Below are 16,518 nucleotides of genomic sequence, written 5' to 3'. Positions count from 1 at the left end.
AGAGAGAAAACAGCTAAACACAGGCCTGACAACAACCATCAATTAATATTGATTATTTTTAGTTCAATTGTTGAGGCTATTTGCATGAAAAACAGATCAATTATGCCACTTCAAGCTAGTAGCCAAGCCTACATGCCATATTTGTTTGCCTGTGTTGAAACTCTCAATGTGTTCAAGCTATGAGGTTTAAAACTGAATTGCAATGACGGAGTGCATTCACTGTGGTCATCCCCAGGGGAGACGTGGCAACAGCCAGGGGTGACCACATCTCAGCCAGGCCACTGCCAAGTCCAGCAGCTGCATTAACACTTTGTGGGACATGGTTTGAGCTTTTAGGACTGCAAAGCATTGTGTCAGAAAGGGCAGGACAAGCTTAGAGCTGATACTCTGGGAACAGGCTTGTACTGAGCCCAGTGTCACCCAGGTCCCCATCAGCAGAGCTGCTGCCCCACCAGGTCATCCCCTCCTGTTTCAGCATTTGGCCATCCCAGGAGGACTTTGCATTTGTCCTTGTTGAGTTTGATAGGGTCCCTGTCAGCCCATTCCTCGACCTGCCCAGGTCCCTCTGAGCGCCAGTCCTGCCCTCACAGGTGCAGACTGCAGCCCCAGTTTGGCATCGTCTGCAAATCAGTGAACTCCACCTTCACCTTTGGATTGCTGATTTTAAACAGGGCACTGTCCCAGTACAAAACACCTGCAGTCCTTCATTGGGAATGAGTCTCTAGGCAGAATATAAACCATTAACAGCTACTCTGTGCCCAGAGATCCGGAGTTTTCCAGCCAGCTGGTAGTCCTTCCCCTGCAGTGTAACATCCCAGCTTGGATACGAGGATGCTCTTGGAGACTGTGTCAAAAGGGCTTGTACTGTGAGCTAGACAGTGCTTTGCTCTCCCCTCATCCATAGATACAGTCCTTTAAAAAAGAAAGCAAGCAGATCAATCAGATGTGATTCAGTGCTGGTAATTCCCAGTCACCACCAGTCACCACTTTCTCCTTTCCATGACTGGAAATCGCTTCCAAAACTTCTTGCTCAATGATCTCCTAAGGAGTTGAAGGGAAGAACTCTTAATACCTGTTCCTGCCTTTCTGAAGATTCAACAGCCTTTTTCTGGTCCCTAGAGACCTCCCTCAACCTTCACAAAGTCTCAGAGATGATTCCTGACTCAGTCCTTTCCTACTGCTGTATTTCAGATAACTCTGCTGCAGGCACACCCAACTGGGACGTGGGCAGTGAAGGCTGAAATACAGACACCAACAGCCTCATTAATGGCATCTGCTTCCATTAAATCACCCTGTGGGGATTTTGGGGGCAACCCAGGTACAACTACAGCCTAGGGGATGAAGAGATTGAGGGCAGTCCCACAGGGAAGGAGTTGGGGGCGCAGGTCAATGAGAGGCTGGACATGAGCAATGTGCTGGAAGCCCACAAAGCCAAGCATGATCCTGGGCTGCAGCAAAAGCAGCATGGCCAGCAGGCTGAGGGAAAGGATTCTGCCCCCCTGCTCTCCTGAGACCCCACCTGGAGGGCTACAAAAATACTCAGAGCAGCTCTGCCACAGAGACAGGCTGAGGGAGTCAGGATTGTTGAGCCTGGGGAAGAGAAGGCTCTGGGAAGACCTTATTGTAGATTCAGACTAGATATAAGAAGAAATTTTAATCAGAGTGGTGAGCCACTGAAACAGGATGCCCCAGGAAGCTGTGGATGCTGCATCCTGGCAGTGTTCAAGGCCAGTTTGGATGGGGCTTTGAGCAATCTGGTTTAGGGAAGGTGTCCATGGGAGGGGTTGGAAAGAGATGGTCTTTAAAGGTCCCTTCCAACCTGAACCATTCTATGATTCCATGGAAAGTTTCCAGGAGTAGACATTTTGCCTGAGTAGGTTGGTACCTTTCTGTTGTTGTTTGAGCTCAGCTGTGTACCCAAACCCCCTTTTCTTACAGAACTATGACAATTCGGAAGGAAAAGCTGTTGTTTATTGTCTGCTCACAGAGCTGTAGAGTTGCAGCTATATAAATGCAGGTATTTCTCTGGCTCTCAATGCATTGAATGGGTACTAATTCTACTTCTGACTGCTTACCATAGCTCTGAGCTAAATAAAAGGGATCTCTACCAGGAGGTAGACAAGAGAACTGTGTTAGCTTAAAAGCAGCACCAACAGCAATCATCTACCTGTATGGAGTCTGGCTCAAACACACAGAAGAAAAGGATGAAACAGGGAAAGAGATGAGAAGATAAGGCAAAAGGGAGTGTCAATCCCCTGGAAGAGAAGTAGAAATGCTGCAGGTGGAGGTAAATAGGGAGAATATTGACTGCAATAGTGTTGATGGTTTAGCTTTCTGGTAAAAACAAACCAAATAGCTACCTTCATAATACTAATATTAGAATTCCAGGATTTACTGACTTTTAAATTTTTTTTCTACAACTGCCAAAAGTCCAGAAAACCTAGTTAGTCAGCTGAGAGCTTTCTGCCTGCATTGAGATAAATGTAACCCTTGAAAAACTGGAGTCTAAAGAAGAGATTAATTTACTACCCTCAGTCATTAGCATAACTCATCACAGCAACCTTAGCTGCTTCCCAGAGACAGAATTGGGGTTTTGTTTGTTTTAATGAAACATGGGGATGTTAAAAGAAACAGGACAATAGGAAGGCTGGAATGCAATAATCCAGAAATGAGAGAGCAAGATGAGCCAAACATTAACACTTTGCAATTGGGCACATCACTGCCTGAGGGAGCAGCCATGCAGGAAAAATGAGGTAAGAAACAGAGGTAAGCGAGAAAGTCAGCAGAGCTTGCAAAATAAATTCACACTGAGTTTATCTGGACCTGTTGCTGTTTCATGAGGCTCTATTAAAATCCAGCTGGGAGCAGAGGCAACTGAGAACTCTCTCCAAAAACTCAGGGATCAAAGTCAGATTTCCAGTGGACAAATACCCAAAGCATGCCAACTGAGTTAATTTGAAAGGTGATTGCTTGTCTTATTCCAGAGAAGTGAATAAATTAATGGACTTTGAGATCCCACTGCCAAAATGCTCCACTGAATAGACTGAGACAACTGTTGAGTCATTTGTGCTGCCATTGACCTTTTTTCAGACTTTATTCTCTGTGCCTACTAATCCACCTTCTAAAAAAAACTATCACAATATTATATTCTAAGGAGGTTTTGGTTTTTTTGAAAATCATCATTATTTAGTCAGCAAAAAGCAAGCAATCTATAACTTGCTTCATTTTTTTAGACTTTGCTCAAAGCAGGATTGCTTTTTTATTATTATTGCAGCATTTGATATTACTACTTGCCTTAAGGAATGGATACAAGATCCATCTCCTGGGGTTTCTAGGAAAAGCTTTCAAAATAAATAATAAATAGCAACTGTTTGTGAACCAATCAATGGTGAGGAAAAGAAGGATGATGAAAGTACAATGCTAAGTTGTGCATCTGCCATAAATTATTGAAATTAAAGACAAAGATAGTAAAGTATTCAACTTTTTGCAGTAATTTGGCTGCACTCATATTTTATCATTTGCTGTAACAGAGGTCAAATTTTCCAGTTGCATAATGTCATAGAGTATAGCAATGGATTACACAAGCAAAAATGTTTAATTGCTATCATGTACACATGAAAATAAAAAATTAGACTACTCTTTCATTCAAATCATGAGACTGATTCAAATTTACCAATCATTAACATTAATTGACTGCAATTCAAATCAAAGAGCAACAGCTGCATCCTGTTTCTAGGCTTTGGGGAGGGTGATGTTTTTGAAAATAATAAATTTGCATTCACACAGTTCTTATTTTTAAACATCAGAAGGAATCAGTCAAAACTGTGCACCACTGTGCAAGCTGTGCTTCCTTTTTATAAGTATTGTGTCAGTGGCAATATGAGAACAGCAGTCACAGGGCACTGTGGCACAGTGAGATCAGCACATTAGCAGTGACAGGACAGTGCTTTCTTTTAGAAGGAATAATTACAGGTTCACATGAGCTGATAGCCCCTAGAAGGCTGCACAACACAAAGAACTGGGCACAGACTCGAAGGGATGCTAAACCTCAAGAGCTGGCACACAAATCTCAGGAAAACTTTTGATGACCAGCACATGTGAAAGATTAACTTTGAATTCCAGGAAGCTTGACTCAGCCCTTCCTTCTAGGATGGATAAATGGGGAGGTTCATGCAGCTCACCACACAGGTATCTTTGAAGCAGAACATTAAAAACCTGGTGGCTGTCTATCCACAGCAGATATTTCAGATTTTACAGCAATCCCTAAAAGCAGAACTTTACTCAAATACACCTGCAGAAAGAATTTTCCTTCCACCTATGGTGTTGTGCAGAATTTTCCACCCAGTCAATTTCCACGGTGGATGAAATGGTCCCTTAATGCACTGAGACTCCAGTAAGAATTACTTCAGGTCACGGTATATTTTTCCCTGATTAGTTTCCTCCAAATGCACTTGGACTACAGTAATGCAGAGGAATACAGGAATCACTGCCAGCTCAGTCCATTGTCTCACTCTCTTCTGACAGAGGTCAGTGCTGAATACTTCAAGAATGATTTTGACAGACAGCTTTTGAGGGCACATTCACCCATAAAAACACATGATTATTTTTCCATCAACAGCCAGTAATATCCTGAAACCAACTGTCTTTCATAACTCTACCTAATTGGAAGACAAACAACATCTGGTTTTTTATTTAATAAATCTAATCTTTAGTAAAAATAATAATAATATTAAAACAACCTGCTGCTCTCTTGGTGTCAATGATTTTCAGTGGCAATAGTTCCACGTGCTAATTATGCAGTGCAATACAGATTTATATGACTTCAACTAGTTTTGCATTTCTTGCCTTGCAGTTCTTATAAATAACTTCTTGTATTATGGCAAAAAAAATCTGCTTTACATTCTGAAAAATAGTGCATAGTTGTATGCATGTCTGAAATTCCTTTAGCGTTCACAAACTTTTTTTTTACTCTTCTCTTAATAAAGAAAGCTTTCCACAGCTCAGACTAACTGTTCTCCAAACATCTTCTCATTCTCTTGTCACCTTGCTGAAATATAGGGCAGGCAGAAATAAACACAAGAATTCAAGGAGGAAATAATGAGATAAAATAGATTTCTGTTTGGCATTTTAACACCCGAAAATGTTTTCACCTCAGATATGGAGGAATGGGATATGAATGCCCTAAAATTGCTTATGTGAGAGACACTCATGCACACTGAGCTACACCTGAGGTAACTTTACCTGGCAGCACAAGATCCCACATGGGATCCAAACACACCCAGACCCAGGGTGAATCCCTGGGGTGGGAGCCCTTCTGAGCCCTCGCCACTGTACACACCCATGCAGGCTGCACTTGCTGCAGAAACTGCAATAATTATTGGCCAAGAAACACTCCTACAAATGCCCTACTTATGCATATGTTTGCCTGACTTGGACAACTTCTACTCAATGAATGGCTTGTGCTAAGCAGAATAAAGAAAACAGTATTTACTGAACAGCCTCTTAGAATGCCATGGGATTCTCAAACTGGAGAGCACCATTATAAACATGTTCACTGCTTTCTCTTTCAGAACCCTGTATGATTCAGATCATCAATATCTGTTTCAACAGATGTCCCAGGATAAGCCACACCAGTGACAGCACTTTTAAAACTGAACTTGGTTAAAAAGACTAGTAGAAATATTCGGGTACTGCTTTTTCCTTTTATGGAAAAAGTACACACATATGTATTCATCCGTATACGTATGGGTAGTAATTTGTAGGACAGGGGTTTTATGTTCCTTTATGAAATTGTGACACTTAGGTAAATAAGTGTCACTTAGGTAATGATCTGATTAAATAATTAATGCAGTTTATTTCTGTTAAAGGAAGAGTAGAGGCCACTCCACCTCTGCAGCACCGTTGAGAGTCGCCTAAAGAAGTACAGGATCCTGAAGTGGGTGCAGAAATAAGCTCCGAGGTGCAGAACACCCCTCCTCACTCCTGCTACTGGTGCTACGTTCTCCCATGTCACACTCACCAACCCAATGTAATCTTTACAAAGTATTATCTCAAAATACAGCATTATCCCACTCTCAGGATCTTCCTCTCCAGTTTGTGCCACAGGGCAGCAATGATGCTCAGAAATGCAGTGATGAAAAGCATCTTCCTCAAGTGTCCTAAAACTCGGCTGCCTCACAGCAAAGCCAGCAGTCGGTGGCCACTCACATCATTTACAGTTTCACCAAAACCTTCCCCATCCTCACACACCACCAAAAAGTACCCAGAAAACTAGAAATTGCGAGTAACAGCTTCTGCTTGCCCCTGTTCTCCATACCACTTCACCTTGACAGCAAAGCACACAGGCATGTGAACAAAAAATAAGAAGATGCGTTTTATATTCCAGAGCACAAAATGAAACAGCTCTGTGACAGCACAAGGCAGTTTTTAACTCTCCTAAATTAGCATCTCAATCAATAAGCAGGGAGCTGCCATGCACTGTAAAATAGAAAAGCAGATTGACAACATGCAACAGACGCAATCTTAGAAGTTCACAGAAATAGAAGGATATTTCTTAGAAGTGTGGTTTCTCTCACACACACACTGCATGCATGCGAGTGATTTTATTTCTTCCCTTCCCCCAGTGCAACTTTAAAGTAAAAACATTAATTAGGAAAAAAATGAGACTCTCTGATGGATGACAACACTGTAAATTTAGAACAAAGGCTGACAGAAATAACCTATTCCACTTGGCAATTACAGCACTTAACTATCGTGCAGTGTTGCTGCTACAGACACCTGTGAAATCTCAGTGCCGAGATGCAATTCCCAGCAGGGAGGACTGCAGATTCAGCAGACTAAGCAAAAGCCTGCTAGCCTGCAACTCCCAAATCTGCATCTGAGTGGGAATTGCTGGGTGATGCTGGACAAAAATTTATCTTACTTCCAGCTTTCTCATCGACAGTCTGGGTGAAGGAAACTGGAGGGATTACAGCAGGGTTGGTAAAACATTTTGGAGACGTTAGGATTTGCCACAAAACATCAGGTTTAATATTATGGCAAATGATGTTAAACATTATGCTTGTGGATCATAGAAATGTAGAAGGACATTCAAAGTTAAGGGGTTTACAGGATTTTCCCTAGTTTTCTATTTGATGAGCAGTCTCTGCATTAAATACAGTAAGGGTGCCTTACAGAAAAGCAAGCAGTTTTAACATGGTTGCCTGCTGTAATAACCTTTTTTATTATTAATATGAGCTTTGAGGAGAGATTAAATAAAAGCGTCACATATTTGATTTTCTTGCATTACAAGCACCTAGCTCAAATCACCACTGAGGATTTCCAGTACGAGGCAGTTTGTGCTTCACAGAGATAAGAATTTTAAAAAAAAAAGAAGAAGAGAAAAAAAAGGAATTATTTCTGTTAAGTTCTAATTATTTTTCTTCCTGCAAACAACAAATCCACAAATGCCTCACGTTTTCTGAAGCCAACTTCCCCTACTGACTGCTTGCCTGTTCTTTATCATCCCCTCATAGACACCTCCGCCCTCCCCCCAACTCCTTTGGAGCAGTATTGACGGTGCACATTGATTCTCTCTGCAGATATAATAGTTCTTTCACTGCTGCTGCTTATAATTATAGCAATGTGTGTCACTCAGTAATAAGACATTCAATTATTCTTGGCCCCGTGAAGTGTAACCCTTCAACTCACAAGACCAAAATCGAGGAGCATCAGCCCCCCCAAACATTATTCTGTTCTAGTTTTCTTCTTTTTTTTTTAACTTTGCCTTGCAATTCCGATCCTCAGTGGCCACTTGAAACTGCAGGAGTTTCACTGCAAGGAATTGGCTGCCAAGCTAAGCTAACACAATCAGTCCCCTCAGTAAAGACCAAAAAAAAAAAAAAAATCTCTTTTCCCCATTAAATACATTTCCATCCCTCTGCATCATAACAGTGCCAGCTAATTTTAAAGCAACAAAGTTGTCCCAGAGTTTGACATGAAATGGGGGGGACAAATTAACAATGACGTAACAGCATTGGCAAGAGAGAATTTTAAAAGCAATATGAACAATCTTTAATCTTTTATCGACAGATTTCCTCCAGGAGACTTCTTTCTGAAAGGCAAAAATCACTGCGCCGTCCCTGCTAAAATCTCTTAAAATAATAAGAATGAACTGAAGCTTACCTGTACTGGAATGTCATATTTGTAATTTTTATCTTTATTTCCTCTCCGTGGCGAATTTCTCCAGTCATTTCAAAGAGTTTGTTAGCCATTTTCTCATAAACTTTGGCATTCCTTTTAGTTTGTTTCAGCTCATCAAAAAATTCTTCCCAAACCAGCATTAAACCTCTCATTTCTGCATCAGTCCAGTTCCTGGCCCTCCTGTGTTTCTCAGTCTGAGAGGAGACAATGTAACTGGGAATTTCTGCTGCAGCCATTGCTGACTGACCTAAAAGGGTTTTAAAAGAGGACACTTAATATAGATTGAGTTTTTAGTTTAGGTTTTTTGTAGTGCAAGACATGCATATGTGGATAAAGAATTTGAATGACAACAGAACATATGAAACCTTTTTGCAACAGCTTGAAGCTTGAGTGCACAAAATGGGGCCTACATCTGACAGGCAGGAATTTAGTTAAAAGCTTTTAAACAGAGAAACGTCATTTTGATGTCACGTTTCCATAGCAACAGAGCAACTGCATAAGCTACAACAACAAAAACCTTTTAACTGAAAGCCAAAGAATCAGGACAAAGTTGACAGGCCATCAATATTAAAGCTTTTAAACACTTTAGGTTTAACAAAAAAAAAAAAGATCTATGCAGCCTTTGAGAAGCTACTTTTAAGTTTCTACTTCTTTTTTAGCTTTCCCTTACCTTTTAGGCAGACAATCTGCTAGCAGGGGGTCATGGTCGCCTGAACGAGCTTTTAAGTTGTGCCTTGACAGACTCTCTAGGAGGTTGCAAGGACTGAGGCCATGTACACAAAAAAAAGCTTTTTTTTTTGCACAGATATTCTGCAAAAAGAATCAGCCAGCTTTATGAAAACTATACATCTCTAAGCTAATAAATGTTTAAGCAGGCAGACTCATTAAAAAGGAGCCTGCATCTGGGCTTTAGAACATGCAAAAAATAGTATTTAAGTGTTTATATAGAGAGAAATATATACAAAATTTCAATATAAAGCCACTTTTTTTTCCCCGAGATGTTTTGCTGCTGATAAGCACACACTGCAGTCCTGTCAGTATGAATTTGCCTTTGTAGGTATGTATTACTGTATGTGTATTTTGTATTCCTAGTAATTTAGATGCTATTTATGCAGCCTGTGTTCTGCCTTAGGACTGCAGCAGAAGCATTTCACCTGCTTTATGGGCAACCTAAAAGGATTATTCAACGAGTTAAAAAAAGGCTGTGAGATGCTTAGAACTGTGAATAAATTGCTTTGCTGTAAAACAAGCATTTTGAGCTGGTTTTTATATAGGGCTAAATTGTGCCAGCAGTAATATCAGAGAAGCAGGGCATATTCATTGTATTAAACACTGCAATACAAGCAGTGGGCCAAATCCTGCCCCACTTACACTCCTGCAGTCTGACAATAACCTTCCACAAGAGAGTGAGATGCAGGAACTGCATTAATTCCAGCTTACCACCAGCTAAATAGAAAGACGTTCATTTCCTACACCCCCAATAGAATTGTGTTATGTAAAATATAAATAAATAATGCACGGACCTTTCTTATTATTATTTTTGTGTTTCAGCATATAACAGCAATAACGACCTCACTGCAGGGCATTTCCTGAAGATTAATGGCAGGCAGGGGTTAATGGCCCGAGGCTCACCCAGTCAGTCGTTAATCCCCAGGAAATGTTCCGTGCCTCAATCCTTAATGCTTAAGTATCCTATAAATTGTAAGTCTTCTCATAACCACATCCTTGATCTTAACAATAGTTAAAAAATGCAGAGCTTGGTTTGCATCCTGGAGATGGCAAAGAGAGTACATAATGTTCCTAAAAGGTACACTAGTGACATTTGCGGGACCATTGCCTTCTTTCTATTTTATTTATTCTACTGCATATTACAAAAGGCACAACAGCATACCACAGAACAAGGTGGGGCTGTGAGGGGGTAGAATTACATGTACTTTACACAGGAACTTCCACTGATCCAACCCTGAACATGTCTCTGTCAGAAATATACCTGCTGAGTCACTGCCTTCCTAAGGGAAAAAATGAAAAGGAGAGAAATATAGAAAAAATCCCCCTAGCTTCCAAATAACTGCTTTTAACTACTAATATGACAGCCTAGCAACTATTACCTTTAAAAATGTGTAAATAGCAGCATATGTTGTGATGATGATCTTGCATGGTTTGTCTCTTGGGTGGCCAGCTGGGAGACGTCACATGATCAGGGGACAGATGGTGGTCAGAAGAGGATCAGCTGATGACACATTCATTTTATTAATTTATTGTTTTGTTTTGAAATTCCTGTCACTTAACCTTGAGCTTCAGGCAGCTCTTTTAATAAAACCGAACCAACCTCGGCTGCCTGTGGTCACAGCCACTGCTGGGCATCACCAGGACAAGTTTAAGGAAGCAGTGCAGAGTCCAAGAGGAAAACACCACGGCTTTGGGTCTGATTGGAGCTAACACACATTAATGTAAAGCCAGGCTTGCTGTTCAACCTTTAATCATCCATTAGAGGTTTGTTTTTCTCCCTCAGACTTTAAACCACCTATGTTGTGAAAATGCCGATTAACACCATGGAAACCCATAGCATGACACACACACAACTTGTCAAAACCCAAAGATTTGTGTGGTCTCTGCTTTAAGGATATTTTTAATCCAGTTTCAAGTACAACAACGAGGACAGGGTGGGTGAAAACCTTTCCAGCTGTACCAAGTTTTTTCCGTCATAGTCCACAAGTTTTCCTTCCCCTCTCCCTCCACATGTGCCTGGCATATGTGTGGCTGCTCCTTGTGCTCTGTGCTGGCCCCCAGACCCCAGGATCCTGCAGAAGGGGGGCAATTGTTCCCCTGTGAAATTCACATCTCAACTTTTCTAGATGCTGTTTCCTATTAGTGTACTTGACAGATTGATATAGTGGTATAGTGCTGTTTAACATCTGTTAAATAAAAGAAATGCTTTCCAATAATACCTCCCTTATTCCCCTCCTCTCAGCACCTGAAGGGGATCTGAGTTTCAAGGATCCAGGTTCTACCCCCTCCTCCTTTAAAAAATCGTTGATAATAATTATGGACACCCCACATTGCCTCCTCTGCCTTGCCAAAGCCCATGTGCCAAGTGGTTGACAAAGTGACTGTTTTCCTACATGGGTCTGAAAGCAAGAGGAGTTTTTAAATCCCCAAATAATTCCTGCAGTCTTGCCAGAGCCAGGGGAGGGAAAATACACCTCTCCAGGCTGTGCCTCTGCTGCTGTTCTGCAGATCTGTGCAGTCCCTAGGCATCATTAAGCCCCTGTCCTGGTCCCTGAGCCCTAAGACAGGACCAGCAAACCTTTCAGGGCAAGAGCAGCTCTGTGTCAGCAAGAGCAGTCCCTGCCCAGGAGGAGGGCACTGGCAGGAGAAGCTCTATTAGCATTTGGCTGCTTCTTGCCCCTCTCCAGTTAGAGGCCAATCGAGAATTGTCATCTACCTCAAAGACTGGCTGGTCACCAAACCCAGAATAGCTGCTGACATGGCAAGCTGCAGCTCTGCCAGACTGAAGGCACTGACATCCCTCCTGCTCTCCCCTCTAACACCTGATGGGCCAGAGTCCTCCAGCACCAGCTTCCTCCAAATCAAGGACCAAGCTGGCACCAAGCACCATGCAAGCAACTGTTCTCATGAATAAAATAAGGATATTAAAGTCTTGGAAACCACTGATATACAAAACTGAGCTACTGAGTACACCTTTGTACATGACTTCCCTCTGTAGAGGAAAATTGTTCTCTACTCTCCTGCTCACCCTGGTCCCTCCTCTGATGGGCAGTGACAAGTTCAGAAGACATTCTTGTGAACACCTCACTGTGCTGGAGTATCTCACTTGTGCTTTTCCTTTCAATGCACACCGGCTCAGAACATGAATTTAAAGATCTTCTTGCAAATCTGTTCTTCCTATCATCTGTCTAAACACCCTACCTTTTTTGCAGTCATTATACATCAGCTTGAATAATAGCTCTCACAGCTGCTCCACCTTTCATGGTGATCTCTAAAGATAAACCTCTAACAGGGTAGAAGGGTTTATAATTTGCAGCTGTGGATCTAATGAAGTTCCCCTATAAATGCTGCTCTCACAGAGTTTAGACAACTCCATTAATCCTTACATATCTGTTGACTAAACCTCAGGTGATCTCTGCTAACTGACTGTGTACACAGCCTTCAGCTTTGCAAGGGTGGGCTAATGCATGCCAAATAAAACTTCCTTCAGCCAACTTTTAGGGAATGGTGTTTTCCCCTGTGCCTGCAGGGGAATAACGGCTCCAGTCACTCAAGCACCAGAGCCCAGCCCACAAACTGAGCCATTACCCCCTGATTACAGCAGAGCATGTCCAGTCCTGCTGATGGGGACTGTGGTAGAAGTCGGGGCAGAAACTTCTGTGCAAATCAGAATTTATTCCACTAAGGACACAAGGGATTTCTCCAACTTCTCCTAAATGTGCTTCTGTGTCTGAAATCCCCACGGGAGCTGTCTACAGGGATGCTGACACACAGGTTACTGCCTATAGGGATTTTTAGAAATGGAAGAACATTAACTTTGGTTCAGGAGAGTCTTGATGCCAATTGGCAGCAAACACCAGTGACAACCAGGAGAAGGAGTTTCCTGCTGAAGGAGCACCACCCCTCAAAGACACAGGTCCAACTCTACAACACATGGGTACCTCAGTAGACTATTTAAAAAAAGACATTAAATTTTTTTTATTTTAAAAAATAAAACTAAAAAAAACAAACAAACAAAACCCACTAATCAACCAAAGCTGCTTTCACCCTTTGTGTTTGGGACAAGCTGTTAAAAGCAAGGTTGTCCAAAGCACAGGCTGGTTACTGGTCTCTGCAATCCTGTGGTCTGACCTACCAGGAGCTTAACACATGTGGGTAATAACACATCTTGGAACTGGGTAGCAACTGTAGAGCATTCTCTGGGAATTTCAGTGCACACACACCCTGATAACTGCTTAAAAGGGTGCAGCACTGTGTACATGTTTGTCTAAAAGCATTTGGAATTTGTGTTGCAGGGGGATACTATTTTGTAAGTGCAAAAAGGCTGCATGTGTTGGGAGGCTGCCTCCTGCCCCACATTTTGCTATCCACGGGGCTAAAAGGCCCACTCTCTAAAGTCTTACAGAGAATTATGGGTTTAGTATCTCTGACTGCTGCCTACTGCAATTTGCAAAGATGATTAAATGCAATGCCAGTACAGACAGACTGGGGAATGAGGCAGTGGAGAGCAGCAGCTGTGAAAGAGGACCTGGGAGTCCTGGTCAATGGCAAAAGCTGAGTATGAGTCAGCAGTGCCCTGGCAGACAGGAGGGACATCCATGTCCTGGGGTGCATCCTTGTGGATCCCTTCCAACTCAGGATCCTCTGTGACACTGTGATCCTCTGTGAGAGAAGAAATACTCTGTGGGAGAGGAAATATTCTTCCAGTGCTTGTGAAAAGCTTGGCCAGAGAAGATAGGCTGGGACAGATGATCAGGAGGAGAAGTTGCCTTTTTTTCTCTTCTATGAAACCAACAATGAAGCTGCTGTGCTCAGGAGGAGCTGGGAACAAGGAGCTCACCCAGAGGTAGGGAAGCACCCTGCAGGCAGTGGTGCCTGGTTTAGGAACTGCAGCAAGGTCCCTGCACTGTGCAGTCTGCAGTCTCCTTGGGTGATGGGGTCATTTGGGTTTGTAAAGGCTCAGAAGTGACAGAAAGCCACAGGGCTGTGAACACAGAGCCATCAGATCAATGTTGTGGAGCACAGACACAGCTCGTGAATCCTACTGTCTGTGAGGGAATTTTAACAATACAGTAGCATTTGCAAAGGAAGCCCAGAGGTATCCAAACTGCAGGAGGATCTATTACAAATACAGAATAAAAAGAATTATTCAGGCTGAGGAAAAACAGTAGCTGTCTCGAGATACATAAAAAAGGGCAATCCCTTTCCTCAGAGGGCCTGTGCAACTTAATTAGGACATGCCACAAGGGAAACAAACAGGAGAGACCAGAAGGGACAAGTCACAGCAACACATCACTGAGCAAAGGCCATTGCATGGCTGGATAGCTTTTATGTACATCTAAAATAAATAACACCTGCACAGAATTCTGACAACAGAAATGGGTGCTGTGCAGGAGGCTGGCTGAAGGGAAGGCTGACGTGGCTGACGCGGGGCAGAGAAGATTTTGACAACACTTAGAACAAAACCAAGAAAAACACAGGTTTCCACCCAAAAGCCCTGCCACAGGGCTGTCTGAGTGACAGGTCTCCCTGATGGTGGAGCAGGGCACTGGGCAGCCCACCAGGACTGTGCTCTGGGAAGGTGCAGGTGAGCTGCAGGAATCTGGAGTGGTTTTTTTATTTCATTTTGCAAGAAACGTCCTGCTTAAATTGCACTGCATTCAGAACATTTCCCAAAAGCATTTTGATCTTGCTGAACTGGCAGATTCTGACCAAAAATATCTCCTTTGCCTATTTTAGTAGTAACCATGGAAGCCAGCTTTGCACCGACATTCAGTTGGAGAGAGGATGGCGAGAGACAGCGGGGTGAATGCAGACAAGCTGGGAAATGAGGCTTCAGCAGTTTTTGTGGTCAGATCAGGAAGCATTAGCAGGCAAAGGGGAGAACTGGAATTACATGGGGCTTTAGAAGAAGGGACTGCAGGAAACCTAGAGAATTCACTGTTTGGAGAAACCAGGTACAGACTGGTATGTTCATAGTAACTAGATTAAAAATTACAATACTGAGATTTTTTTAATTACTTTTTTTTAAAGTTTAGCAGAAACACAGACACTTGTGTTACAGACCCTAGTTAAGCACATTGAAGAGGGAGAAAAAAATCTCTTATGTCCAGAAGGTACAAGTAATCACTGCCCAAACGTCTGGCACTTACAAAATTATGCAGGCAGGATGCCAAACTAGATGGACTTTGAGTAACACATGTTCCTAAATTTTCAAGCATACAGGAAAAGACAGGCCAAATTATTAAAAATTTAGTAATATAATATTGAAAATAAAGTACATCAGTTCTACATGTGTCATACTCCCAATTTATAACAAACAGAGAATTTCCTAGATTTCCTTACTCTTACAAAATAATTTGCAGGTCCTTAGCATATGGAACAACTCTGCAGAATGTAGTATCAGACATACTCCTTTTCTGGCAAGCAAGCAACAAATCATATTACAAAGAAAATCGCTCAGTTCCCAATGAATGGTTTCCCAAATCCCACTTGAAAAAAATTATTTTGGCCCTGCTTACTTACTGGGGTTAGTCAATAAGTCCTCCTGCCTGGTTTGGTTTTTAGCACATTTGAGCAAATTACATGCTGAAAAATGTCTAATTCATTAAAAACTGCTGCTACAGTGCTATGCAAATATTGCTCTTCGAGAAGCAAATTCCTCTGAGAACCTGCCCTAAACACTTCGCTTTAGACATAAACTGTGAGTTAATCCAGTTTGGATTTGAGATATATCACAAAAGAAGAAAAATAATCCCTGTTGTGCACAAGCGTGCCTTGTGCCGAGTGCGTTTCCCATGACTCAGCAGGGCAGGAGGAAAAAGCCGTGTCACGAACACGGCGATGAGGCAGCTGTTCCCTCGGCGGCTGCTGCACACAGACTGCACCGCCGTGCCCCGGCGGGACCGAACGAGCGCGGCCGGGGTCACCCCGTGCTCGCTGCAGCGCGGGGGGCAGTGATATTCACATACAGGCTGGGAGGAGGTGATCGATGATCGATCCTCCAGCGAGGGGGCAGCCCCGGTCCGGGCAGAGGGAGCCGAGTGCCGGGAGCGCGGGGCTCCGGCCCGGCGGGTTCGGGAGCGCGGGGCTCCAGCCCAGGGGGTTCGGGAGCTCCGGCCCGGCGGGTTCGGGAGCGCGGGGCTCCAGCTTAGGGGCTCCGGCCCGGTGGGTTTGGAGCGAGCGGCACTGCTGCCTTCCACAAGCGGCTTCCAGCTCGCTGCTCTTCCCGAAGAATAGCGTGTGGGCCCTTCTCCAAGCAAGCTCAGAGGAGCCTCAGTGCAAGTTGCTGGCAATTCGCTGCCAGAAGCCCGGCCTCGCTGCTCACAGCCTGCTACTGGCTTGGCAGCCGGCTGCATCCACCTCCAGCTGTGTGCATCCCCTCACTGTCTGGCCCTGACTCCCTGCCAGGGCTGGCAATGGACGTGGGAAGGCCGGAGCAGCCCCTTGTCACCGCTGCCCTCAGGCCACAGCCACGCTCCAGGTGAGCTCCCGGGAACACCTCGCACCATGGGATCAGCTCCTGCTGCTCTGCAGTTTAATTACCCACAGGTTTTCAAAACAAAAAGCATTAAAATCCAAAGACATCTGCCAAATGGAAAAAGTCAG

The 16,518-nt window shown here is 43.3% G+C and overlaps 1 protein-coding gene across 3 annotated transcripts in view; it reads right to left on the bottom strand.

Moving 5' to 3' along the window:
• The window catches only part of MSANTD1 (Myb/SANT DNA binding domain containing 1), a 57,032-nt gene that overhangs the window by 11,590 nt on the left and 28,924 nt on the right, over positions 1–16,518 (bottom strand). For all 3 annotated transcript variants that reach the window (XM_030947650.1, XM_030947651.1, XM_030947652.1), the window contains one exon: positions 8,164–8,428. In XM_030947650.1, the coding sequence (XP_030803510.1) occupies positions 8,164–8,417 (254 nt within the window). In that variant the 5' untranslated portion in view covers positions 8,418–8,428. The remainder of the gene's footprint in view (positions 1–8,163; positions 8,429–16,518) is intronic.

Source organism: Camarhynchus parvulus, chromosome 4 (genome assembly GCF_901933205.1).
Source record: "Camarhynchus parvulus chromosome 4, STF_HiC, whole genome shotgun sequence".
In the NCBI taxonomy this organism is placed as follows: domain Eukaryota; kingdom Metazoa; phylum Chordata; class Aves; order Passeriformes; family Thraupidae; genus Camarhynchus; species Camarhynchus parvulus.
This window is presented reverse-complemented; position numbering and strand designations above follow the sequence as displayed.